At 54.7% G+C, this 25,873-nt stretch overlaps 7 protein-coding genes across 7 annotated transcripts; 4 read left to right on the plus strand and 3 right to left on the minus strand.

Annotated features, from left to right (window-relative positions):
* Positions 1-4,701: 4,701 nt before the first annotated feature.
* V2A60_005092 (uncharacterized protein) lies at positions 4,702-6,603 on the plus strand (the record flags this gene model as incomplete). The annotated part of the gene is made up of 1 exon (XM_083256405.1): positions 4,702-6,603. One exon carries the CDS (start codon positions 4,702-4,704, stop codon positions 6,601-6,603), a length of 1,902 nt encoding a protein of 633 aa, XP_083112531.1.
* An 874-nt stretch (positions 6,604-7,477) lies between these two features.
* V2A60_005093 (Dip2/Utp12 family-domain-containing protein) lies at positions 7,478-8,653 on the minus strand (the record flags this gene model as incomplete). Its single annotated transcript, XM_083256406.1, has 1 exon — positions 7,478-8,653. The coding sequence occupies one exon, from the start codon at positions 8,651-8,653 to the stop codon at positions 7,478-7,480; it is 1,176 nt and encodes a 391-aa protein (XP_083112532.1).
* Positions 8,654-11,159: 2,506 nt separating this feature from the next.
* Positions 11,160-14,194, plus strand: V2A60_005094 (uncharacterized protein; the record flags this gene model as incomplete). The annotated part of the gene is made up of 2 exons (XM_083256407.1): positions 11,160-11,266; positions 11,356-14,194. 2 exons carry the CDS (start codon positions 11,160-11,162, stop codon positions 14,192-14,194), a joined length of 2,946 nt encoding a protein of 981 aa, XP_083112533.1.
* A 699-nt stretch (positions 14,195-14,893) lies between these two features.
* V2A60_005095 (NUDIX hydrolase) lies at positions 14,894-16,043 on the minus strand (the record flags this gene model as incomplete). Its single annotated transcript, XM_083256408.1, has 2 exons — positions 14,894-15,887; positions 15,979-16,043. The coding sequence occupies 2 exons, from the start codon at positions 16,041-16,043 to the stop codon at positions 14,894-14,896; spliced, it is 1,059 nt and encodes a 352-aa protein (XP_083112534.1).
* A 1,783-nt stretch (positions 16,044-17,826) lies between these two features.
* On the plus strand, positions 17,827-20,535 carry V2A60_005096 (S8 family peptidase; the record flags this gene model as incomplete). Its single annotated transcript, XM_083256409.1, has 4 exons — positions 17,827-17,952; positions 18,019-18,357; positions 18,433-20,093; positions 20,259-20,535. The coding sequence occupies 4 exons, from the start codon at positions 17,827-17,829 to the stop codon at positions 20,533-20,535; spliced, it is 2,403 nt and encodes an 800-aa protein (XP_083112535.1).
* Positions 20,536-20,941: 406 nt separating this feature from the next.
* V2A60_005097 (FAD binding domain-containing protein) lies at positions 20,942-23,612 on the minus strand (the record flags this gene model as incomplete). The annotated part of the gene is made up of 6 exons (XM_083256410.1): positions 20,942-21,161; positions 21,235-22,458; positions 22,526-22,854; positions 22,922-22,995; positions 23,068-23,113; positions 23,532-23,612. The coding sequence occupies 6 exons, from the start codon at positions 23,610-23,612 to the stop codon at positions 20,942-20,944; spliced, it is 1,974 nt and encodes a 657-aa protein (XP_083112536.1).
* A 1,338-nt stretch (positions 23,613-24,950) lies between these two features.
* On the plus strand, positions 24,951-25,745 carry V2A60_005098 (uncharacterized protein; the record flags this gene model as incomplete). Its single annotated transcript, XM_083256411.1, has 1 exon — positions 24,951-25,745. The coding sequence occupies one exon, from the start codon at positions 24,951-24,953 to the stop codon at positions 25,743-25,745; it is 795 nt and encodes a 264-aa protein (XP_083112537.1).
* Positions 25,746-25,873: the final 128 nt, after the last annotated feature.

Genomic DNA, 25,873 nt, shown 5'->3' on the forward strand with positions numbered 1-25,873 from the left:
AAGGCTAGGACGTGGGTTTCGAAAAAATGACAGAAGCGCCGAGACATTCACGATTCAAAGTGAATGGCGCGAGGGGGCGAGTGCCTAGTATGTCTCAAAAGGAAGGACCGGACGGGACCCTGCGTTGGGCGATTCGGTAAACGAGGCTGCGTTGGTCGCGAGTTCTGATAGCGGCGAGCAAAAAGCAAAACGAAAGACGATGCTGCGTATAAGCAGAGACGGGAAAGGTGGCGAGATGGAAGAGGTCCAAGAGGTCGCAAAGATCGGAGAGTAGCAAGGGCGAAATGGCACAAGGATGACAAGAGAGGAAGGGACCAAGTCGGCGAAAGGAGAAGCAAGGTAGAAAATAGCGACGAAGAAGCGCAATAGGCAGAGTCTGACAAGATGCTCGTGTGTTGGGGCCGTGTGACGAGAGTGTTGCTGGGTGTGGAAGACGCTAAACTTTTCCGGGAAACGGCGATGGATGAATGGGCGATTGCTGAGGGATACTTGAGTCGGAAAAGGTGAATAAAGACAGACAACGGCAAAGCCCGGCAATGGCAAAACTGAGCAGGCCGTAGCTGGCTCTATCTCATTGGGAGAGCAAGGAAGAAAAGGTGGTGTTGAGCGGTGACGATGGGAGTTGGGTAACAGAAAACAAGGACCTCGAAGAAAAGTTGCCAGGTGCCAAGTGCCAGGTGCCAGGTGTGCCAGGTGCCAGGATGGACTACCAAATGGGCTGTGCCAGGTTGGCTGGGGGGGGGGACGGAGGCTGGCAGAATATCTGTGGCGGCTGGCAACACAATGTAGTACTAAGTAGCAAGAGCAACAGCTTGTGATTCGCTTGGGCGGTCCTTTTTTTTTTCCCAAACAAAGAGGACCGGCCGTTGAGTGGCCTGGGGCAGGGAAGAATGAATGGGAGGGGGGGGAGGAGGATTTACCTGGTTGGGACAAACCAAGGTGGTTCTCGGCTGTGTCTCCTTGGAATTTATTAGTTACCTGAAGTACCTAGCCACCTAAGTACCTAGGTAGGTAGTGCCTACCAAGGTAGCTAGGCAGCTAGGTAGGCAGACATCTTATCCTCTGAATGAAGATTTGCTGTTTTTCTCGCTTTTGTTGTGTTACCTGACATTGTCTGTATTATTCTACTACTCTATTTCTCCCCCTCTCTTACTCTATTTTTTCTTGATAAAAAGAAAAAGTCTCATCTTGCGATCCTGTAGCACAGTGGGCCGGCACTATTCAGGCCTTCAGGCTCTAGACGTGTCTCGAATGTGGCCTTTTTTCCCCTGGAAACTGCACAGACTGCCAGGGCACGGGATGCCCCAAAGGCCCACCAAGCCGACCTTGGTCGATACTACGTGCCGGCCTACCTGCCTAATTGCCTAAGTACCTGCTTGGTGGTTGTGCAGCCTGTGAGTGAGTGGGCTGCAGATTACGAGGCCTCGTCCACTCGCAGGCCGCCAGGAACACCCGAGAGCACCACACAACGCAATAAGTACGGATAACTTGCCAGTGCCATTACGTGCCCAAAATAGTTACCCAAGCAGCCACTTCCATTCATTGATTCATTCATAATTCATTCTGCCATTCTGCGAGCACCACACTCGCTGGCCCATTGTCTGTTTGCCACCCCGTTTGATCGTTTGCCTCTTTGCCTCTTTGCCTCTGTCCCTCCCTCCCTTCTGGCCCAACAGCAGCATTTGAGATGGCCTCTTTAGCAACCACTATTGTATCAGCAAAATACGCCTCGTCATCAACACAGGTACTTACCACTACCGCCAGTATTCAAACCGCCATTACTCGCCACCGCCAGTACTGTTAACACAACACCACCCGCCTCCTTTATCTCCTCCCTCACTCATCCATCCATGTCCCCGTCATCGATATGCACCAAAACGCCCGAGCCGTCCTTAGTAGCCACTAGCGCAACACCAACCATGCTTCCACATGTGGCTCTCTGCATGATATCTCAAAGTTCCCTACTCCGTACAGGCTACCAGTACGAGGCGGGGGCCAGTCGCCACACCTCATTGGTGAGTCTAGAGCCTACTAATAATACCATAAGTAGCCTGTCGGCCTGTCCTGGAAAAGTCTGTCCCGTATCCGCGGCCCACACTGCGTATTGGGCCGTCTGTCTCTCCCTCGCCGCGGCCTCTACTGGGTACTTACTGGTATTACTCAGTTGTTATTATTACCTCGATACCCAATAATGGGCCGCCATTGCTCCCTACAGAGACGGTGGCTCTTTCATTGCTTTCTCGCCCTCTGCTAATACCATCAAGTCTACGGATAATCCGTACAAATTAATGTACGAACCCTCTGGGCCTCCGACGAGCAGCCAATCGTTCCCACGGGCCCTGGCCGCACCGCACTCCACCACACTGATCGTCCTCTTTCTTGCCAAGCTTGCAAGCTTGCTTCATGCAGTTGACTCTGCAGACGCCAGTTCCAGACGCAATCAAGGCACATACGTACCTTTTTGCCGCTCCTTGTATCAAAAACTGCCGGCAACCCGCGCGATTGCCGTCCTTGCCTGCCGCTAACTATGGCATAGCCAGAGAAAAGCATTGCCAACTGGGTAACACTATCAAAAATACACCAGCTGGAGGCCAGAATCAGCTCTACTTTAGGAACAGCATCATCGTCCTACGTGCCACTGCCTTGTTAATTTGTAAGTAGTAAAACACCGCAGGAGCCCGAGACTTTTGCCCGTAATTGTTGCGCCGTTGGTACCTTGCAGAAAGACGACCCTACTACTTACGGCCTCAGGCCTTCCCGGCGCCGCTTTAAATTGCGGTGGCTTGAAACGGCCATCAATGCCGTCTATGGATACCGCTATTTTACGAACGATCCCTCCCCGTTCATATCAAAACTGTGTCAAAACGCTATCAAAACAATAAGTATTTATTACATATCAACACGGTAAATATTAACTGATAGGCTCACATCGCATCGCCAGGGTACTTTTCCTCGGGGAGCTCAACACTTGTACATGGATATCCAGCTCCATTCTCACTACGCATTCGCGTGAATGCAAGTGCATCAACAAGGCAGTATTTGTTTGCAAGCTCTGTGGCTAGTCTGGTAGACCGCAGAGCGAACCCACAGTGGTTACAGGCTGCCCTTTGTCTTATACAATACAGATTACGGCAACATTGACCATGGGTCATTGCCGCGATGGTCTAATCTGCACCTGATGATGCTAAATAAATGGCTTCGGTACATTGCCGGTATGAAGATCTCATGCTTGACACGTCCAAAAGCCGAACAAGACGTGTCCCATGATTTCTATGCTGTTGGAAAACTGTAATGGCCAGAAGTAGAGTATTGCTCTAGTTCTTGCAGCATCCCCTTGTACTTTTTTTGTTGTATTAGAGAGGGGTTCTCGTAAACTACCAGTAAGTAGCCGGTCAACCAAGGCAGACCATTTGCCTTTATTCATTTATTCTTTTGGGTAAAGAAACGAGCCTCAGTGACCCTGCGATACGAGGGCGCGGGCTGGGGACCGGTGCTATTTTCGCAAGACCCTGCCGCCGCGAGCCTACGTAGCACGTGAATGCCGGGATAGAGAGGGTTCATTTCACCTTCGAATCATCTTCAAATCGTTTTAGTGCCTTGCAACCCCTTATTTCCCCAAATTACATTCTTTCCGACTGGCCAAACCCGGGCCCCTGGTCCGCACTAGCTCACCTCACGATTTGATGGACATTACGTTACGTAGAAAACACCCTGTGCCATTTCTGGGGGAATACCAAAGGTGCTTAATAAAGAAGCTGAGAATATAAGAAGCGAACGAAGCAGCGTCGTACTACAGCTAGCCGGGCCTGGCTACCGTCAACCGGGCTAGTCGTTGAATGCAGGTCCTGGGTAAGGGCATGGCTTCTTGTCCGGATACAACCGGCAGCGTCGTCGGCCCGACGTTATAATTTACTGGAAGCAGAATGAAGAGATGGTGGAAAGCATTACAGGTTGTTTTGCGGCGGTGGTGATTCTGGCACATTCTGGCGGGCGTAGAAGCCAGCAGCACAGAGACAAGACGCGTAGAGACAACTTGTTCGCTTCGGCTCTAGCTCTCGCCTTGTGCCGCTCTCATCAAGTCCCTTGGCGGTTCGTGCTGAAGATGACGCTAAGCAGCAATTTGCGACCGAAGCCGGCGACTGGCAGTCAGGTATCTACACAGTGTGGTCAATTTATCAGGACTGTACGTTGACTCACAAGGTGGAACATGGCCCAGAGTTGGCGTCTGCTTCACGATGGTTTCCGACACTGTACCGGTACCTATTAGCAACCCCCACCTCCTACCTACCTACCTCGAAGCACATTTGCGCGCCCCACCATCTCTCACTCACTGGCAGGTCTAGCCAAAATCAAGGACGGGCAGGCCGTTTTTGCAGGCGATCCCATCGCTGCCTGCATACTCACATCGGACGTGTCTCGCACCAGCGTCACCGCCATCTACCAGCCTTTGTGCCACTGCCTTGCGGTCCTTATCTCGCTCCCCGCACGCTGCAGCTGGTGGCAACTGGCAGCGCACGACCATTGGCCTGGTGTGGTCGTCTCCTTCCTTCTGCGATTCGAACCCTGCGGACGGCAGCGCAGGCAATGCTGCCAAAGTGACTCGACGGACCTGACACTTCTATCACCGGACCCTCGCTCGAGAATAGCCCGATACCTGTTTGACCTTGATCCCTCATTTGTACCACGCAGATGCCAGTAGCAATGAATCCTGACATGCCACGGCGGCGATTTGCGCCCGAGCCGATCGAGACGACATACAAATCTCACCGCACAGCACCTTTGCCGCCCCTCGGTGTTCACGTCGGACCCAACCCAGAGTTGACCCCGGAGCCTTCGCCGCGTTCTCTTTCCCCAGAGTCAACATATCCCCGCATCAGGCGGCGCTTCGCCCCCCAGCTGATCGAAACATCACGAAGAAGTCGCCGCGTGGGAGATCCCGGGCCGGCAACACGCCCTACCGACAAGACTGACATCACGCCCTACACAAATCACATTTATACCGCAAAGGCCAAGTCAAAAAAGCGGCATGACGGTGTCATAGCTGAGGACGAGACTGCCACTCTGCACCGGAAGCAGCCGACTCGGAGAGAAACCGAGGAGGAAGAGGTCAAAGAATACTTGCTCGAACTTGCAGCAAAAGAAGCCGAGAGGCAGATCCAGGAAGATGCCCTGGCTGCCTTTCCCAACAGTCACGCTCGTGAGGGCGGCGTCGCCCATTTTTATTTTCGCGACGGTTCGAGCAGCGAGGAGTCCCCGGGCGAAAGCCCCGCTGAGGACGGCCGTGGCAGGCGACGGTTGCGAAGGAAGACGTCGAGTCTTGATCTTACTTGGTGGCAGAGGCACATGCAAGAGCATGCAGAAAAGTTGGCTCATGAGAAGGAGGATGCTGAGGAGGCAAGCAGGAGGTTCCATGATCTGGACATGACATCCGATTCGGAACTGGACAAGATGGACCTAACGGTACCACCCGACGCAATGTGGACCACAAGTCGGCGTGCGTCGTTGGGGGACAGACGAGATTCTGCAAGTGAGCAGGCCGAGGCAAGGAAATGGGCGGCCGCTAAACAGAGTGAAGCCCTACACGTATTACGGGGCCCCGCCCCGGAATCGATAACCCCCGACAGATCTCAACCTCCTGCACAACAACACTTGCAACATCAACCACTACAAAAACAGCCGCCGCAGCAGCAGCAACCGGCCAATGAGTCTGGCATCCGAAACCAGCACGATCCCTTCGGCCGCCCTTTTGCTGCTCTTGGCATCCGGCCCGACGCCGCGCAGCTACAGCGCATCCGCAAGTTTGTGTCGCCTCCAATGCTGGGAAAGGAGCTCAACTTTCGCAAGTGCCCTTCGCCCAAGCAAACTAAGCTCGAGACGGACCATTCATTTGTGCTCTCTCAAAATGCGAAACAGAATCGGGACTTGTCGGGCAAAGGTGGCCTGTGGAGGGGCTACTGCTGCAGGTCGGAATCCACCGGCGGCTACCTGGTCCCCGCGGAGCTGCACCCGCCAGCCATGATGGCGACGCCCCGAACACCAGGCACCCCCAAAGAATTGTTCGCGCACGAGGTCGACTGCGTCCTGGCGGTCAGCGACGAGCCCGCGTCGCTGTGGGACGCGGCCGCCCCGGAGTCGCCCGGCGCCCTGCCCGGATCCTGCCCGGGGACGGCCGAGCACCGGCTCCGCAGTGGCGCGCCCAAGGGCCTACACATGCTCCACGGCCTCGACGAGCGCCTGCAGCAGGAAAAGGTCCGCGCCGAGCGCGACGACAGGATTGCGCTCGAGTTTGGTGATGACTTCGTTACCCAAGTCTACAACTACCTCTCGCTCGGCTACCCAGCCATGGCGCGCTCCTTTGACGAGGAGCTCGCCAAGATTAGCCGCATTAGCGTCGAGGAGCTGTGCCGCGACGACGACAAGCAGCTCGCCAAGGGCCACATGCTCGAGATGAGCCTCGATGACACCCCCGAGGAGGAGCGCTGCCCGCGCTGGAAGGCGCTGCGCGTGTACATTGTCGAGTGGGCGCGACAGCACCCGGACCTCGACAACTTGAATCCTCTAGCATGGGGCGTGCACGAACGACGAGGCAGCTGGGCCATCTAACACGATGTGCTCACCTACAAATTCTGCAGAGCAAAGGACATGGGACGATATTCCTCTCTTCATTCTCTTACATCTTTTGCCATTGACTGTTCTGCAACTTTGTTCCCCCACAAATATATACGTATATATATTTCTACAGTCTTCATTGGCTTCATCAGCTTCATCAATCAGCTTCATCAGCGCACATTATCTATTATCATTTCATTGCATGGGATTGGCGCAGAGACGTGCCAGGTTTCAGGCGCTTGGAAAGACCCTTCTGTTTCCGGATCCGGAGTCGTTCTTTTGTCAATTTTCTTTTCTTCTTCTTTTCGTTTTCTAGAGCGCGTATTATATACATCTATATAATCTCTTTTTATACAAATGGCGTTGTCTGTTTTTTCTTTTCCTTTGTTGATATTTACTTGGCACCCATCATTTAGATGCTCGATGCTCAATTCATTTTGATCGGTTTCTTGCACGCGCGCTCGGTCAAAAGCCCAAATGATTATAATGATTAACCACCTCGAGTCACCATGCAATCAAAATGTATTTCTTTTTCTACCCAACGCCAGTTAAATGTGTGGGAAAAATTCTGGTGGCAGTATATAAATCTCACACTTCCGCCCCGACATGATACAATAAGACGGATGCTTTGCCGATACATACACCAAAAAAAGGACCCTTTTGCTTTCTTCTCCTTGCCGTCTTCCTGAAGCCAGCCGTCTTGGCCAATGATTCGCCCTTCCCGCGTACTTTCGTCTGAGTTCATGATAGCCGTTTTTACTCTGCTCTTCCAATGAGGTCTGAAGCCTTTTTTTAACGGCCGCTTTCTTCTCTCTTTGTTGAGTTGCAGTTTCTTTTTTCCTGTTTCATTCTTTTTTCAAAAACTTTTTTACTTGCGCTTTGAGAAGAAGCCGGCGACTTTTTGTAGCTTGGAAGGTGGCGCGGGCTCCGCATCGCTCTCCTCATCCTCGCCCATGGACTCGTCGACATCATCGTGCTCCACCTCGTCCTCGTCCACCGACTCCTCCGCGCCGTCCTCGTCCTCGTCCTCTTCAGCATCGGAATCGTCATCCTCACCATCGGAGTCGGGAATGAGGCCGTTGGCCATGTGCGCGTCTTCATCATCGGCCAGACCATTGGCCAGCCTGCTGTCCTGCGTCTCACCCTCAACCCAGATGACGTTGTCGTCCACTTCGTCCTCGTCGTCACTCTCGTTGCCATTCTTTCCTGACGAGGCGCCGCGTTTCATCTTGCGACGGAGCTCCATCTGCCCCTCGAGCAAATCGAGCTTGCCCTTGAGAGCGAGCAGACTGTTCAGACCCTTGGCGCGCTCGGCAAGCACCTTTTGCAGACCGTTCAGGCTCTGAATGACCTTGGGTTGTGATGACAGAGCGCCGCCGTGGGCGATGATTGTCCACTTTACCCATATCATCAAGTTGCCCGCACGGCCGGGTCGCCGGTACAGGCGCGCGGCCAGCTTGTTTAGTAGTATACCGGCAAGGCTGCTATCAATGCGTTCTATCGTGTTTCGGATGGTGGTCAGGTCGGTCGTATGCAGGCACGATTCGAGAAGCTCCGTGTCATCGGTCTTGAGCGCTTGTGTCAGGACGGTAGTGAGGGACTGGAGGGAGGGCGGCGCAATAGCGGTGCGCGAAGGCTGCACGGTAGTGCTGGTCACGGCTTGTTGAAGCAGGCTGGACACGTCAATGGTCTCGTTGCCGCGCAGCAGCTCGCCAAAAGTCGGAGAACCCCCTTCAGCATCTGACCCGGCGTCGTTGCTGTCATCGGCAGCGGTCGTAGAGATGGTCTTGCTTTTGTTGTCGCTGCGAGGTTGGGCGACCTCTCTGGTGCCGTTGACTGGCTCTGTGACATCTTCCTGGCCTGAGTTGTATTCGCTCTCGGCGTCGGAAGAGATCTCTATTGTCTCAGGATTTGAGCCGTGCAGGGCATCTGTATTAGCGACGGAAGTGTGTGACTCGTCAATTGTGTTCTTGGAAGGTATAGTGGCGCTCTTTTTGGCGACAGGCGCTGCCAGCTTCGCTGGAGCTTTGCGTTTGCTCGACATGGGCATGAGGCACGCGGCGATGGGAAAAGCTGAGCGCCTTTAAGAATATCAAGAGGGCAATAATACGTCCACCGCAATGGACCAGTATAAAGGGCTTGCGGTGGTCAAAATATCGAATTATGATTAGGTATATCGTGAGACAGGTGATTTCCGGGCCGCGATGTCGAGTCGCTCGGAGTTGGGAAATTTTCCTTGCCGTCTGGTGAACTTTTTTTTTTTGGCGGCCCGGCCAAAGATGCCGCCGAAGCCTGCAGAGGCCAAAAAAAATTGGCTTACCTAAGCTGGCAGTTTATCTTATCTTATCGGGTGGTCCGGGCTTGGGAGTTGGCAGTCAGAGAGTCACGTGATGATACAGCATTGACCAGAAAGACCGGCCGCGAAAGCCAATTCCAGGGCACGACCTATAAATTGACCTCGAAATTACAGTTGTTCTCTTGAAAGATCCTTGATTAGGACGATTCTTACCACCCAGATGGATACACGTCACCGTGTTGTACGTACTGCTTGCAGTCTGGCAGCTGTCCGTTTTCATCTGAGTCACCTGATACGGCGTCTGGCTGTTTGCGCCACAGCTGCTGGTTTACAAGGGTGGCGTGCGGTAATTTCATGACACCCCTAGCCTGGACCCCGTTTGAGCGATATGGCCACTTAAAAATGGTCAGGACTCAGGACGACCAAGCACAAGCATACAAGCAACAAGCTACTGGTACAAGGGAACGAGACGCGGTCCACAATACGACGCGGTCCACGGTCCACCACCCTGGCCGGCATCCGTCTGCGACCCCGTTCCAGGTCTTCCTTGTCTTTATGAGAGGGTATCATTGGTATCTGTCTGGTTGACGCTCGTGCACTCGGCCGGCGGATTGCCATGCACACCATGTTTGGGGACGGGATCGTGGTGCGAGGCGGCAGCGGGTGGAGGCGGTATGAGGGCCGGCGCATTTGGTGGATGTCGAACGGGGCAAAGGTTGTGAGTATCAAGACCGGCGATTGTGGCAATGTCGCACAATGACGAAGTGATTCTCGAAGGATTGAGGTCTCACGTCGTAGGCCCATCTCTGTGTCGGTCGCCTACCCGCACGACGCGTCGGACCTGACTACGCGACCCGCGCTTTCTGCACAGAGAACGGAGAACGGAGTAGAGCAGGCGGGTTGAGAATGAGATGGTGGTACTGGTAGGCAATCGGCAAACGCCAGCAGCAGGTGGCGGATGTGGTGGCACGGCCAGGGCGCAATTGCCGGTAGCTGCGGGCGACAGGAGAAGAGAGGGTGAGCTGCTGCCAGTCGGGATGGCTGCAGACGCAGGCAACCAAGGGGGGCACCGGCAGCGTCATTGCCTGGCGAAGCCGCGATAGCTTGCGTTGAAGAAGTTTGTCGCGGGCAAAGATGGTGTCGACGGGAAGAAGATGGATGGAAGGGCTAGATAAATAAGTAGTTATTATGTCTGACCTAACTGGAGTACTGATAATCGTCACAGTTCCCAGATGGCCCGCGGAGCAGGAGCAGTTGGTTGCATCATTTAGCTAATTTCGAGAGCTTGAGCCCCGGGACCGCCCCTGGAGCCCCATCAGTCCATCTTGGAGCTCCCCCCCCTCCCAGCCACAGCAGGTTGGTGGCGCGGCTGGGACCCCGGCTGTTCTCAACTTCTCATCCAGGCCTGGGCCACACCTAGCCACACATACATAGCCACATCTAGCCACACCTAACCCCTTCGGGCTACTCGGACAAGTAAATTTTTTTGCTTCCTCCACGCCTTCACGCCTTCACGTCTCGCGCACTCCCCCAGCATTTACCAGCCGCTTCCACAGACCCCCGGTATAGGCATAACCTGCCCGTCCCACCAAAGGTCTGGTTCTCTCATAAATACCACCGCGCCTCCGGCTGGCAAAAAAAGACCGACGTGCACGCGCTTTTCCTTCCAGACCCTCCCCCGACTCGGCCCTCAGCGCCCCTCCCTCCAGGTACCTCTTCGCCTTTGCGACCCGGCGCATTCTGCTCCCTGAACCTGTATAGCATCCATCTCTCCCGTCGGATCGCTTTTTTTTATTTCTTATTTCTCCTCTACGCTCCGAGCTCGTTCCTCGAAACCAACCACACGACTCACACGACCCGGTTTTCGTCCATTGGCGCCCAAGCGTCTCTCCTCCTCGCGGTCGCATTCGACAAGTCGCATCATATCATCGCTGCTTTGCGCGCCGCTTCGCAGTTGAACTACGCCTTTTACACTTCATCGCCTCTGTGAGTCGGGATTCGGTTCTTCGGTTCACTAGGCTGCCTGAGGTTGCGTTGCTGCCTGCAGCTCCCTCACTTTCGCACTCCGTTTGCGCCACCGCCTCCCATCAACACCGCCTTGTGCGCGGCGCGCATCAGTGTTCAGAACACCTCATACGAAGCTGCACTTCGTCACCTTCGCCGCGCGCACATATTTAATGCTGCGCTCACAATTTTAAGCTGCATCTACACATAGCGCATCAATCGCAAGGCGCACTCGTCGCACATACTCGTCATGGAGTGGCCCAAGTCTGACGCGCCCGCGCCAGCTAGCGTGTCTGTTTCAGAGACCAAGCCGCCGCCGTCTACGTCGCAGGCTGAGCAAAAGCCCGATACCAATGGGTAAGTGCACCTGTTCTGAATATAGATTGCGCTCGTGATGCGCCAAGCTCTCCGTTGTTTATTTTACTCATACGATACCACGCGCACAGCCTCGCTGCCGCGGTAAAGCCTCCCGAGCCCACACCCTCTGAGCCTTCCGTCACAACAACCACCACCGCTCCAGTCGAGCCTGCGTCCTCTACACCCGCACCCGTTGTTAACGGAAGTGGTTCTTCTTCCGAACACAACGGCACCAACGGCATTTCTCATGCCCCCGAGTCGTCGCCTGGGAAATCTGTCTCGAAGGAGGCCACTCCTGCCGCGCTGCCCGCGCAACAGGCCGAAGATAAACCTGTCGTCTCGTCGTCAATAGCAACATCGTCAGCCCCCGCACGGGAGCCAATCGATCAGCCCGCCGGGACAGCATCCTCTAAGCCTACTGCTGAGGAGAGCGTGCCAGAAGCCGCCTTGGAAGCTACCAAGGAGACCCCTAAGGAAGAGGCTAAGGAGGGAAAAGCCAAGGAGGGAGAGGGAGAGGTCAAGGGGAAAGACCAGGAGGAACCAGAGCCGGCGTCCGAGTTGGATTCAAAGCCCGAGCCCAAAGATAACATTACTGGGGAGTCTACTACTCAAGCTGAAAAGCCATCGGCTGAGCCGGTCTCCTCTTCTACCGCCCCAAAAGAGCCCCCTGCCGCCGAGCCTACCCGGACAACAGAGCCAGACGATACCAAGATGGAAGATGTATCGCAGGACTCTACCGTTGCTACCCAGGCTCCTGAGCAACCTCCATCTCTTCAAACACAGGACAGCGCTGCTTTGCCCACATCTGAGGTTGATCTTCAACCTGCCAGTATGTCGCAGCTCAACATTGAAACCCAACCTGACACCTCTCCTGTCGTTGAGTCGGTCGAGGTTTCTATGACTGATGCACCCGTCGCAAAGGTTGCTCGTGAGCGTGAAGAAGACAGTACAGCCGATGAGCCTGCTGCCAAGCGTGCCAGAACTGAGCCCGAGGAGGACAAGCCCATGGCTGACCTCTCCAACCAAGATACCTCAACAGCCGAGCCTGCTACTGCTCCTGATGAGGCTGCTTCTGCTGAGCATGTCCCCAGCCTGGAAACGCTGCCGAACTGGAACGATTCTGAAGCCAACGGTAGGCCGTTCAGCACCTATCAGCGCCGCGAGGTTCGCAAAACGATCGGCAGACTAAAGAAGACTAAGGGAGGGGCCCACTTCCGCGACGCGGTCATCAAGCTTTGGCCGCAGCTGCGCGAAGCCTACCTGGCCAAGATTGATAAGCCTATGGATCTCTCCGAAGTCGATCGCAACGTACGCGAGGGAGAGGCCGCCTACGCCACTTTTGGCGAGTTCAAAGATAATGCATCCCTCATCTATCTCAATGCACTCAACTTCAATGGCCCGACGCACGATGTCACATTTGCGGCTTTCAATGTTGTCAAGGCTCTGTGGGAAGAACTGCTCGCTGCACCCGCCGAAGAACCCCCCAAGCCCAAGGCTATTCCCAAGACCAAGCCTGTCCGTGAATCTCGCACCGTTGCGATTGCCGAAGCTCCCGTCTCTCGTCGCACGTCCACCGGACCTCGTGGTAGTCCTTCGACTGACGCGGACGCCAAGTCGGTCATTGGTGACCGACGCGGTTCCACTGCTACCGAAGGCGATCGTCCAAAGCGCACAGTTCGGGCGCCGAAGCCGAAGGACATTGATTACACGACAAAGCCTTCGCGCAAGAAGCTCAAGCCTGAGCTTCAGTTCGCCGTGGAGGTACTTAACGAAGTGATGCACCCCAAGTATCAGCAGCTCAACAAGTGGTTCCTCGAACCGGTAGACGCCGAGGGCTTGAACATCCCCCAATACTACTCCATCATCAAGAAGCCCATGGACCTAGGCAAAGTTTCAACAATGCTTTCTGCAGGTGACTTTACCAACTTGAAGGACTTTGACAAGCATGTACGACTCGTGTTCGAGAATTGCTACAACTTCAATGGCCCTCCCAGCCAAAACCCTGTCTCAGAGACGGCGGCCGAGCTGGAAAGGATATACGCTTCGCAGATGAAGACCAAAGACGCTTGGCTGGCCAAGTTCGCTAAGGCGAATGCGCCTACCTCAGCCGACGTAAGCGACGAAGAAGAAGAGGACGATGATGCTGATGATGGTGCCTCTGCTGAGGACAATTCCAAAGAGATCCAGGAACTGCAGGCTAAATTGGATGAGGAAACCAAGAAGCTACATGCCATGTTTGTTCCTGGTGCAAATCAGTCCCTGATTGACATTCAGAAGGGTATTGTCGACATGGTGCAGCAGGCTCTTATCAAGGCCGTCGCTAGCGCTGGCGAAACGCAGCCCAAGAATGACAAAGGTGCTAAGAAGGCCAAAGGAACTAAAGCCAAGGGTGCTGGTGGACGAAAGTCTACGGGCCCGGCACCAGGCAAGAAGGCGGGCGGCGGTAAAAAGGGCGCGGCCAAGAAGAGCCTAACGGCCGCGGATAAGGATCACATTGCCAACGCTATCAACGACCTGGAATACCCCCACCTAGAACGTGCGATTGATATCATTAAGAAGGACACTGGCCAGAACGAGAACACTGATGGCGAGCTTGAGCTGGATATCGACCAGCTCAGCAACGATGCCCTTCTAAAGCTTTGGGAGCTCTGCAAAAAGGTTCTGCCGGGTTTCGCCAAGGACTCTGGAAATTCGGCGCCTGTGGCTGAGCCCGTCCGTCCGTCAAAGCCCAAGACGACTGCTGGGAAACCCAAAAAGAACAAGCCCATGAGCGCACAAGAGCAAGAAGCAAGGATTGCTCAGCTCACAGCTCTGCGGCAGATGTACAAGGATGGTGGCGAGGGATCTGATCCTGCTGCTCCCGCTGGATCTGCGCAGTCGCCGCCACCTGCAGACTCAAGCGACGACTCAGACTCGGAAGAAGAATGATGCAGTGACAATTGAGTGAGCGCTCAAGCGTTTTCACATTGTATGAGTAAGAAGACTACTTTATGAGGGATGTGATTTGCATACGAGTTTCAGTGGTGAAGAAGAAAAGTTTGGGCCATCTTTTTTTCTTTTTTGCCTCGTATTTTTTGCGGCTGTACAGACAACGAAATGCACATTTGTTTTTGTTTTTTATTCTTTTTTCTTTTTCTTTTTCTTTTTCTTTTTTTTTTTTCTGCTTATCTTATGTTTTCCCCCCTTTCGCCGGTTTGCGGCACGCAAAGACGGGACGGGCAGCAATCCGGTTCAAGGTTAGACGTGGAAAGTTGGTGAGGCCTCTAGAATGACGGTCGCTGGGCGTCACTGGATTCCCGCGAGGGATCTTTTGCTTCAAAGGAGCCAGGGAAAGGCATGCTTGCCTCTCATGGGCGCATTGGAGTTTTTTTTGGCATCTTGACACGTTTGATTTTCGTTTGGATTGAAACGAGGAGTGGAGCGAGTGTGATTTCTCCAGTAGCACGATTCTAATGCGTTGCTGATAGCAATGTTTGCCGTCAACCCCCCCGTTGGGTTGCGCGGATAAAAATTCTACGCTTTGAAGATGGCAGCCACATGATGCAGACGACATTGCTTTCGCCCGGTGACTTTTTTTTTTTTTCTTAACTCGGACAACATTTAGAAGTCGTAGCCATATATCCATGGTCAAGTCTCGAAGCCATTGGTGGGCATGGGCAGCTTTCTGCGGAGCCTGTTGCATATCTCTACATACTGGTCTTCGTTTTCGGGCGTCACCAAGCCGTGACGGATGAAAAAGTCAATCATGACGGCGCAGACGTTGGGCTTGAACTCGCCCGCGCGCATCCGCCGGGCCACCTCGTGCCAGCCCATGAGGATGAACTCGTCGACTTCGCCGTCGTCGCCGGGCAGCGGGACCAGGCCCAGGTCGCGGGGGTGGTCGACGCCCGCGCGACCCGGCGGTGGCGGCGGCGGCGAGAGGTCCAGGTCGTAGACGTACAGGATCTCGCCGTGAACCAGCTCGGTGCGGGGGTTGCGGTTGGCGAGCGTGACGACGCCGGCCGGCCGGAGCCGCGGGCGCACCACCTCGGGCGCCAGGCGGGCCTCCTCGTCCGACTCGGCGAGGATGCACTGGAGCGGGGAGTCGCCGGCCTTGACGCCGCCGGCGACGGCGCTGTCCAGCATCCCCGGGTACGTGTAGAGCGAGGCGCTGCGACGGGCGACCCAGATGCCGGCGATGCCACCACCACCGTCACCGTCACCGTCACCGCCCGAGGAGGGGTCGTCGCGCACATAGGCCGTCAGGTGCGCGCCGCGCGTGTTGATGCCAAACAGCGTCGCCGCGAAGCGCTCGACGCGGATGGGCCCCGCGGCGGGCAGGTCCGGCCAGGTGTCGGGCGCGACGCCGGGCACGACAAAGGGCTCGCTGTGCAGGCCGTTGAGCGTCGGGAAGCGGCCGCAGGCGATGGCGGCGTCGACGGCGTCCTGCAGCGCGGCGTTGGCCCGCTCGGCCGTCGGCGCGGCGAGCGTCACGGTGGCGGCGGCGCGGTCGACGGCGAAGAGGGCCGGCCAGGGCAGCCGCTCGACGGTGCTGGGGTGGATGAAGCCGTGCGGGCGGGGGTCCGACGACAGGAGGAACTTGTAGTAGGGGCTGCTGTTGGTGGCAAAGTCGAGGGGGAGGCTGCTGCTGTCAGCTCTTGTGACGATTTGCGGGGGGGGTGGAAGCTGGAGAGGAGCAGGGAGAGAAAGAAATGGTCAGGCTCACAACTCACTTGTCAACTTGTGTGATGAGATCGAGGAGTGACGGCAGAGACTGCCGCTCTGCAGATGCCGCCATGGTATGTGATGTGTATAAATGAGTAGACGTATAGTCAATAGAAATGCAAATGAGTAGAATATGGGAAAATGTCACGATCCAATGGTGGGGGATGTGGTTGGAGTAGATGTGGACGTTTATGAGCAATGTCTGGTGGTTTTGGAGGGGTTCCACCTCACTCATCATCAACCAACGCCGCATAAAATCCTCAAAAAAGTACAAACAGCGATAATTGAGACAATGGCGATAATAGCGACGGTTTTTTTTTTTTTTAAAAAAAAAATATCGACACACATTTTTCCAGGTTTAGAATGGTGACTTTCTTTGCTTTCTTTTGGTCGAAACCTCACTCAACATGCCTACCCTATAAGCAGATGACTTGGGAGCAGAGAAGAGAAAAGAAAAGGCCGCTTGGCCTGCAACAAGGAGCGCCGTGATCCATGACTGATCAGCAATGTCACGCTTGTTGAATGCCAAGTACCGATGATCTTTTGCAGGCACAAGCTGGAAGGGGTATCCAGCAGGCTGCGCATCACGCCCTAACCCGGACGGAGACGCAGCCGACAAACAGTCTTTGTTCGGTTTTTGAGCGCGTAAAATATTGCGAACGAAACTACAGAGTAGAAGCCCCGGCCAAAAGAAAAGACTGGCTTGGCAGGGCCCAACACGGCCATCCAGTTCAACGGCAACTGATTGCTCACTGGGCAGCGCCCGCTGGTGGTATACTCGGCTCACGCCCATGCATGCTATTCAAGCGCGGTCTCGTCGATCTCGATGAGGCAGCGCATGGCATCGACGGCGACAAGAATGTGGCGTCTTGAATGATGTACTCAAAGAGCAGCTTTTCCCTTGAGCACTAGGTGGCAAGTCTCGGTAATTACGAATACACTACCTACTCCGTACTGAGCACCTATGCTCTCTGCAGACGAGGTTGGGATCGAAGTGATGATCGAAGCTAGGGCAGTTTTGAGCCTCCGTCATCTGCGGCCAAGAACCGCAGTCTTTTTTTTTGTCCGCAGGAACTATGGGTTGGTAAAAATGTGACAATTGGCGTCAAGGAGGCTGATGAAGATCCGTGTCTGAGACAAAGCAGCAGCTCAGGCTGAAGGAATGTGCATGGCTTCAACTAGCTCTTTGATGCTACCACATCTGGCTCATTTTTTTTTGTCCGGGGACAAACCGCAGTGCAATCAATCATGGCGTGATACAAACATGATATTTTGGAAAAGAGAAAAAAAAGAAGAAGAAGAAGAAAAAATAAAAAAAATAAAAGGGCCATTCTTTTCTTTCATTGTCAGTTGGTTGCAGGTTTTGTGGCATGTGCTCGTGTGAGCGAGCGCTAACCAGCGATGCCACTACGACAGGCCAATACTCAGGAGTCAGTACCATGTGCACGTCACCCAGCCCCCGCCAGACATCCTTGAGGCCATGCATACTCGGTCGGTCCCAACCGGCTCGGTGGTTCTACAATATGGCATTTCTGCGTTTGTGCCCGTCTTCTTTTTTCTTTGGGGCACATGGTCCCTTTGTTTCAGCAAATGGACGGGCCGCCGATATATAAAGCGTGACATGCGGTAGGCGCCCAGTCTCACCAGAATGCTCAATGAAAGTGTGTGTGGATGGTCAAGTCGGTACTCAGTCTTTTTGAACATATATAACATGATACGATAAAAGCAATTGCTCTTTTTTCTGTTTTTTTGTTCTTTTGAATCCCTTCTTTTCTTCTTTCTGCTTCTTCTTTTCTGCTGGCTTCCATGTACTCTCTTACTGGATCTTGTGCTTGAGCTACTACTAGTGAGCCGGTATGGCAGGCAGGTCAGTCCTGTCGCTTCTCGCCAGCGTATGCGTTGTTGCGACCTCTCTTGCACCGTCTCAGCCCGTCCGGAGAGCGATCCCGGGTGCCTACATTATCGAATACGAAGATGGTCATGCAAGTACTCCGAGCCCTCTCCCCTTGTCCGTTCAACAAGAATCGTTGCTTACCAGTTGGTCATAGGATGCCAAGAGTGTCGCCTCGGCCATGGGCCATCATCTGGACCATGTCCGCGTACACTTTGACTTTGAGCACTTCAAGGGCGCCTCGATCCAGGTCAATGACAGCCAGGTAGCGACGAATGCGACGTACGCCTTGTACAGGAGCCGGTCCCCAGCCGCCAAGAACGTCTGGCCCGTGTACGTCTATGACAGACCGATCCTTGACGCCACTGAAGTCACACCGTCCGGCCTCAACGCTCGCGACGACACATACAGCCCTCACGTCATGATGCAGGTTGACCAGCTACGCGCCCAGGGTTTCGACGGCAAGGGCGTCAAGCTGGCCGTCATCGACTCTGGTGTAAGTCATGCCCCCCCCAAAGACGGCCTGCCCTGCCTGCCTGCCTGCGTTGCTCGCTAACTTTTTCCTTTCCAGGTCGACTACAAGCACCCTGCCCTTGGCGGCTGCTTCGGTCCCGGCTGCAGAGTCTCTTTCGGTTACGACCTCGTCGGGGACGACTACAACGGCGGCAACAAGCCCCAGCCGGACAGCGACCCCATGGACTGCGGATCGCACGGGACCCACGTGTCCGGCATCGTTACCGCCGAGCCCAACGCGGCCGGTTTCACAGGCGTCGCCCCCGGCGTCACGTTTGGCATGTACAGGGTCTTTGGCTGCAGCGGCGGCACCGGCACCGACGTCCTCATGGCCGCCGCCGCCCGGGCCGCCGAGGACGGCGCGCAAATCATCAGCTGCTCCGTGGGCGGCGCGTACGGCTGGTCCGACGACGGCTTCTCCCACCTCCTGAGCAAGCTCGCCCGGGAAAAGGGCATCACCCCCGTGGTCGCCGCCGGCAACGACGGGAGCCGCGGCGCCTTGTACTCGTCCGGCTCGGCCAACAGCGCCGCCGTCAACTCCATCGCCTCAGCCGACCTCCCCGAGAAGAACGGCACCGGCGGCACGCCCAGCGCCTTCTCCTCCTGGGGCCCGACCATGGAGATGGACCTGAAGCCCCAGTTTACCGGCCCCGGCGGCGACATCCTGTCTACGCTGCCGGACAACAAGTACGGCAAGGCCTCCGGGACGTCCATGTCGACGCCCATGGTCGCCGGCGTCATTGCTCTCCTGAACCAGGCCATGGGACCAGTCACCCCGGAACGCATGCACCAGCTCCTGACCGTCAGCTCCAAACCTCTCAACTTCAGCGACGGTTCCAAGACGTACGGCGTGTTGGCGCCCGCCGCCCAGCAGGGAGCTGGCCTTGTGCAGGCGCTGAATGCCCTCCACACCAAGACGCTCGTCTCCCCCACCAGCCTGTCTTTCAACGACACTGAGCACATGAACTCCAACATGGAGGTTTCTGTCAAGAACTCCGGGAATCAAACCGTTGAATACCAGCTCCTCGTGCGCCCTGCGGTAACGGTATATATTCTTGCCAATGGCAGCCCTGCTCCTTCCGCTTTCCCCAACGACCAAACCCCCGGCTCGGGCAGTCTGAACGCGACTGTGATCAAGTTTACTCTGACTGCTGGTCAAACCCAGATCCTGCATGTCTCTGCCAGCCCTCCCGCTGCAGTTGATACCAAACGACTTGCGCTTTGGTCAGGATTCCTATCCATTCACGGCAACGATTCCTCTGTTGCGTCAATCCCATATCAGGGGCTCGCGGGAGCACTCCGCAACGCGACGACACTGCCACCAGACGGCACGTCTGTGGCGCGCTCCAACGATGAGAAACGCACGCCCGTCTCTGCAAACACCGAGTTCATGCTTCCAAAGCCCGGAACTTCTTCATCCGATGATGTCGTCCCTCTCATCTCCGCCAATCTCACTCTTGGCACGACTACACTCACGGCCCAGATTATCGACGCCGGTACTGGCACTGTACTAGCCGATATGGCAGATGTGCCGTATCGCAAGATTACTCGAAACTCTGGGTTTGGAATCTATTGGTATGGCAAACTAAGCAACGGCACCTACGCCGGTGAGGGTACGTACAAGGTGCGTATCAAGGCTCTGCGGATATATGGAGATGTCGCCAACGGCAATGACTGGGACACCAGCGACTCAGTGCCCATAAAGATCTGTTATAAAAAGTAAGACTAGTAAACGTGTCTTTCTTTATCGTTTTTTTCTTACCTCGATCATTTATTTTCAGTATATACCATTGTCATAGAGTTTACATGTACATAGATGTCTCATCAGTCTCAAATTTCTTAGAACTTGTCTGCAATATCCGGTACTAAACATGACCATCAAAGAGGGTCTACAGAATACGAAGTATACTTTCTCAGCTCTAGAACCATAACGGCCCGTCCGGATTGCATTGACTTGTTGGCCCCGACGTCCGACCGGGACGGCACTTCCCCCATTGCGCATGTAAGCGGCGCGCCGAAACTCATCCGTCTTGCTGCCGGCGAGCACATCTTCGAGAAGCACGGCATCTCCACCGTCATGGACTCTCTCGCTCTTTTCACCATCCACCATGTACAGCTTTGCAAACAACTTACACAACTTGAGTCGCTGCTGCAACACTAAAAGCGCCATGCATGTGCGGGGGGATTGCGGGGGATGGGCTGCATTCCCAAATCGGGGTCGGCTGGCTGGTGGCGCCACAATCCGCTGCCGCATGTAGTACAGGCAGACCCTACCTCTACAAGGTATGGTCTTAAAAAGGGGGCGTGTAGTGGTGCTCTGTACATTGCCTACAAGGTCAGATGGATAGTTGAGTACAATGAAGGGACAGTAAACTGTCTAAGAACAAAGTAAATATCCATTTGGAGCATAAAAACGCATAATAAGAGTAGTAACTCCGTCTAATCAACCTATAACTACAACAAGCGAAAATACGGGAAGCAAAGCGTGGCCGCCCGCCACAGCCTCACGGTTCCAAACCAAAGCTCCCAACCCAGCGCTGCCAGATGTACTTTTTTTTTCTTCTTCTTTAGTATACACGCTTGAAGGGAGGGACGGGCTTGCACTCGGCCTCGTCCAGCGTCGTCGAGATGACGCCACGGTAACTCAGGTCGACCTTGCCGTGGGGGGTCTTCTGGAAGGACAGGGTGTGCTTCATCCATTCCTTGTCGTCACGGTCGGGGTAGTCCTCGCGGGCGTGGGCACCACGGGACTCCTTGCGGGCGGCGGCGGCGGTGGCGGTTTGGATACTATATGATGATAGTGTTAGCCATGTCACAAAGATCAAATAAAACGTTTTAGGGACGGAAGAGGGCAACATACGCGCAAGTAAGCAGGTTGCGGAGCTCAAGAGTCTCAACCAGATCCGAGTTCCAGATCATGCTGCGGTCCTTGATACCGACATCCTTGTAGGTGGCGTCAATCTCATTCATCTTGCGCACACCCTCATCCAGGGACTCCTGGGTACGGAAGACAGAGACCTCAGTCTGCATAGCCTTTTGCATAGCAAGACGAATCTCGGCGGTAGACTTGGGGCCGTCAGCATTGCGGACCTGATCGAGGACCTCAATGTGCTCAGCACCAGCATCAGCAGCCAGGGGCTTGAGCTTCTCGCCAGGCTTGAAGTTGTCACGGATGGTGTGCGAGACAGCACGGCCAAAGACGACAAGATCGAGAAGAGAGTTGGCACCAAGACGGTTAGCACCGTGGACAGAGACGGAAGCGGCTTCACCGCAGGCGAACAGACCAGGAACAACCTTGTCCTGGCCCTTCTCGTCGACGGTGAGAACCTCACCAGTGTAGCGAGTGGGAATGCCGCCCATGTTGTAGTGAACGGTAGGAAGAACGGGGATGGGCTGCTTGGTAACATCGACACCAGCAAAGATACCAGCAGTCTCAGAGATACCGGGCAGACGCTCAGCAAGAATCTCGGCGGGCAGGTGGCTGAGCTGGAGGTAGATGTGGTCCTTCTCAGCGCCGACACCACGGCCATCACGGATTTCCATGGTCATGGAGCGAGAGACGACGTCACGAGAGGCAAGATCCTTGGCAGTAGGGGCATAACGCTCCATGAAACGCTCACCCTCAGAGTTGAGGAGGTAGCCACCTTCACCACGAGCACCCTCGGTGATCAGGCAGCCGGCACCGTAGATACCGGTAGGATGGAACTGGACGAATTCGAGATCCTGGTTGGGAAGACCAGCGCGAGCAGCCATAGCCATACCGTCACCAGTGCAAGTGTGGGCAGAAGTGCAGCTGAAGTAGGCACGTCCGTAACCGCCGGTGGCAAGAACAGTGTTGTTGGCAAGGAATCGGTGGAGAGTACCATCCTCTTGGTTGTAGGCAAGAATACCGCGGCATTCGCCATCCTGCATGATCAGGTCGAGAGCAAAGTATTCGATGAAGTAGTTGGTGTTGTGGGCGAGGGACTGGCCGTAGAGAGTGTGGAGAAGAGCGTGGCCGGTACGGTCAGCAGCAGCGCAGCATCGGTAGGCCTGACCACCCTTGCCAAACTTCTGAGACTGACCACCGAAAGCACGCTGGTAGCTGTAGTGAGAGTTTTGTTAGTTTGAGAGCTTGAGCAGGAGCGCGATCGGGTGCCAGAAGAACTCACATCTTGCCCTCCTCGGTACGGGAGAAGGGGCAGCCGTAGTGCTCAAGCTCGATGATGGAGGCCGGAGCCTCACGGGTCATGTAGTGAATGGCGTCCTGGTCGCCGAGCCAGTCGGAGCCCTTGACAGTGTCGTACATGTGCCATCTCCAGTCGTCCTCGTGCATGTTGCCAAGAGCGGCGTTGATACCACCCTGAGCAGCGACGGTGTGGGAACGAGTAGGGAACAGCTTGGAGATGCAAGCAGTGTTGAAACCAGCCTCGGCAAGGCCAAAGGCAGCACGGAGACCGGCGCCGCCAGCGCCGACAACGATGGCATCGTACTCGTGGTCCTAATTGGGCAAGTTAATCATCCATCCGGGCGCGAAACCTTATTGGTTTGGTGTCGGGTATACGCACGATGACGGGGTACTTGTTGCTAACGAAAGGAGAAGCCTCCTTGGCGCGCAGAGGGCCGTTGGCAATGACGCGAGCTGCAGCATTGAGTCGTCAGCAGGGATTTCTCCTTTGTGATTGTCGGGGCCGCTGTCAGGACAGCTACTCACCGGCCGGGCGTGTGGTGGAAAAGGCTCTGGCTTGCGCCTGCGAGAACTAGAAGCGGAAAGCAAATCAGTACAAAGGCATTGGCCGGTCGGGAAAACACAACAATCATGGAAACGAATCGGATGCGCAGCGCTACGAACCGCAATGGCTCGAGACAGCGCTGCGCTCGCGGCGGTGGCGAGGCCACCTAGCCGAGGTTATGGTGAGGGAGGCAAGAGAGCAAAACGCACCGCAGAGGGCCGCGAGGCCAATCTCCTCAGTAAAGAAGCCATTTGTTGTCGCAAGAATCAATGGCCCGACTGCATACGCTACCGGAGGATGAGGATGTAGACGGTAGAGGGGAGATGTGTCGGCAGGCGATGAGGGTTGCACGTGTGGTCGGGTTCAGGAAGCCAGTTCGTGATGGGAAGAATTATGGAGTAATTTGGTGAGAAAAACCGCGGCCGGCGCTGACTGGGGGACGTACCGAGCGCTCCCGGCCGTCTCGGCCAATCAGAACAAGTTGATGGTAAGCAGTGGACACCTGGGAGCTTGAGTGGCCGACCATTCCCGGGCTGTGCCAAGAAGCCGAATAACAGAAGAACATACTGATACGTACGGAGGAGACTTCACATTTCTTATTCAAGACTGTCAATTCAGATAGACGAGGCAGGCCGTGAGTGCATTCAATATCAATATGGCGGTTGGCAGCTGTCATCACTATACTGGCCCCGAGAGCAGAGCTGCATCTACTGCAACACTCCCCTGCAGCAGTCTGTAGCTCGGTCAAGGCATGCTTATACCTGCAGGAGAATTCAATTCTTTGACAGCAATATTCGGGTATTTTACAAGGTATACATGAAATTCAGAGCGCGCAATAACGAATCCGGATCATGTAGCTGGTGCAATTCTCTCTCGCTCGGCCTCTTTTCCGCCAGCCCGACCGTCTAAGTTGAGTTGGCATTGAATTCAATCGCCAAGTATAGAATAGAATCATATTATCTACTACTACATTTTTTATTCTCATTTTTTTTTCGGTTTTTCATATTTCCATCACCTTTTCATACAGCCACTGCTCTCCTTGACGCTTCTGCATGTGATAAAGGTTCCAGCACCTACCTACCTAGTAGTGCTCAGTGTCCACAGGGAACTACTAATACCAGTACCCCATGTCCAATTACCCCGTGTCGGCTTCACTTTCTGTAGCTCTGCATTTGAGAGCGAATCGAGTTTTTTTAAATTAATTGTTCACTCGGCGGTTCTTTTTAACTCGCCTTGAATCCTCGAGCTTCTTCCTTATTTTCCCCCTTCTTTTTTTAACCACCAAAGCTCCTCACCGATCGCCCGATGCCCGCCGTTCAATGTACTGGTCATAGCTTCTGCCACCAAGTCACGTGCATTCTCATGCCCGCCGGAACCAGTTGACGTCGGCATCCGCCAAATCAAGCCACTCTGGAAAGATAATAAATACGCAGCCAAAGTACAAAAAGGTAAAAGCCAGACTTTTGTTTCTTAGCATTTTCCATTATGTCAATCTACTTGAGGTCTACTTCCTGTCACTCGCTCTGCACCCTATCGCGTCACACAGCTCGAGCGGCGCGCGACAAGACTCCAGAAACGCATTAGCTCAACCACGACCGTATATCCGATCACTTGTCGGATATTTCTGTCAACTGCATCTTTGCTGCGCCGATCTCATAAATTGTAGCTGCAAGTGACTATATTGTCCGACACGTAATGTATGGTAGTATGCGTTCAACTGTGCGCTTGCTGACGTACGACGATCGCGCCACTGGCATGTTTTTTTCGTAGCAATATATATACTGGGCTGTTCCGGCGCAACCGCCTGGCCACCAGCTTTGCAAACTCGTTCTTCTGTTTCACGGCTCACGCCCCCAAACACACGATGGCGGACCTTTCTTCCTCGCGGCTGCTTGCCAGTCTTCAGCGAATCATCGCTCAGTTCTTTCAGCAGCGGCCTCTGGTCGCTAGCTCTGCCCTCGGCCTCGGCCTCGCAGCCATCCCGGTCATTTCCCACATCATCCGCTCATACCGTGGTTTCCTCGCCCTCGGTCCCGGCGGCCTTTCCTACAACTTTCTCGGCTGGTCTCTCCAAGCCATCGCACAGCCGTTTGCGCGACACGATGTTAGAGAGTCCAAGCCCTTTTCCGACCCTCGTATCTTTGGTCACTACGCACCTCATGGCCGCACCAGCTTCCTAGGTGAAGTGCCTGCCCGCCACGGCGAGCGTCCGCATGTGCCCACATACGTGGCACCGCAGAGACAAATGACCGATCATGCTGACGCGTCGCGGCTGGACGAGATGAAGCTTGAACTTGCTAGCCGTGTCGCTCAGCATGTGGAGCTCTTGGCCATCGCACCTTCGCAACTTGAGGGCCCCAAACATCAAGCTCTCTGGATTGGCGAGGCTGCCGAGAAGCCCGCATATCTTGCTAAATCTACAAAGGGCGAATTTGCCCATGTTCACCCTGATGGGAGTTCTCACCTCATCCTAAGTCTTGCCGACGCTGAGATAGCAACAGCTAGAGGGTGGGCTGAAAGACACATGCTCAGCGGCATTATGCTCCCCTTCAACTATGTATTAGTTTATGCCCCTCGTGACGAAGGCGAATTCCAAGTTTGGAAGCAGTTCCTGGATGCCGCGGTTGCCTTCAATACTGCATCATCAAAGGCTGCATGAGTCTATCGTGATGATTTCAGCGCGAGCAACACCTCTCTCTTCGCCATTTATGTACACTATGAATAATAACCATCATGTGCCATTTTTTCAGCCTATATAGCTGCGCTTCAACATTGAACCACAAAGTT

Source organism: Cordyceps javanica, chromosome 3, assembly GCF_051103115.1.
Source record: "Cordyceps javanica chromosome 3, complete sequence".
NCBI classification, from domain to species: domain Eukaryota; kingdom Fungi; phylum Ascomycota; class Sordariomycetes; order Hypocreales; family Cordycipitaceae; genus Cordyceps; species Cordyceps javanica.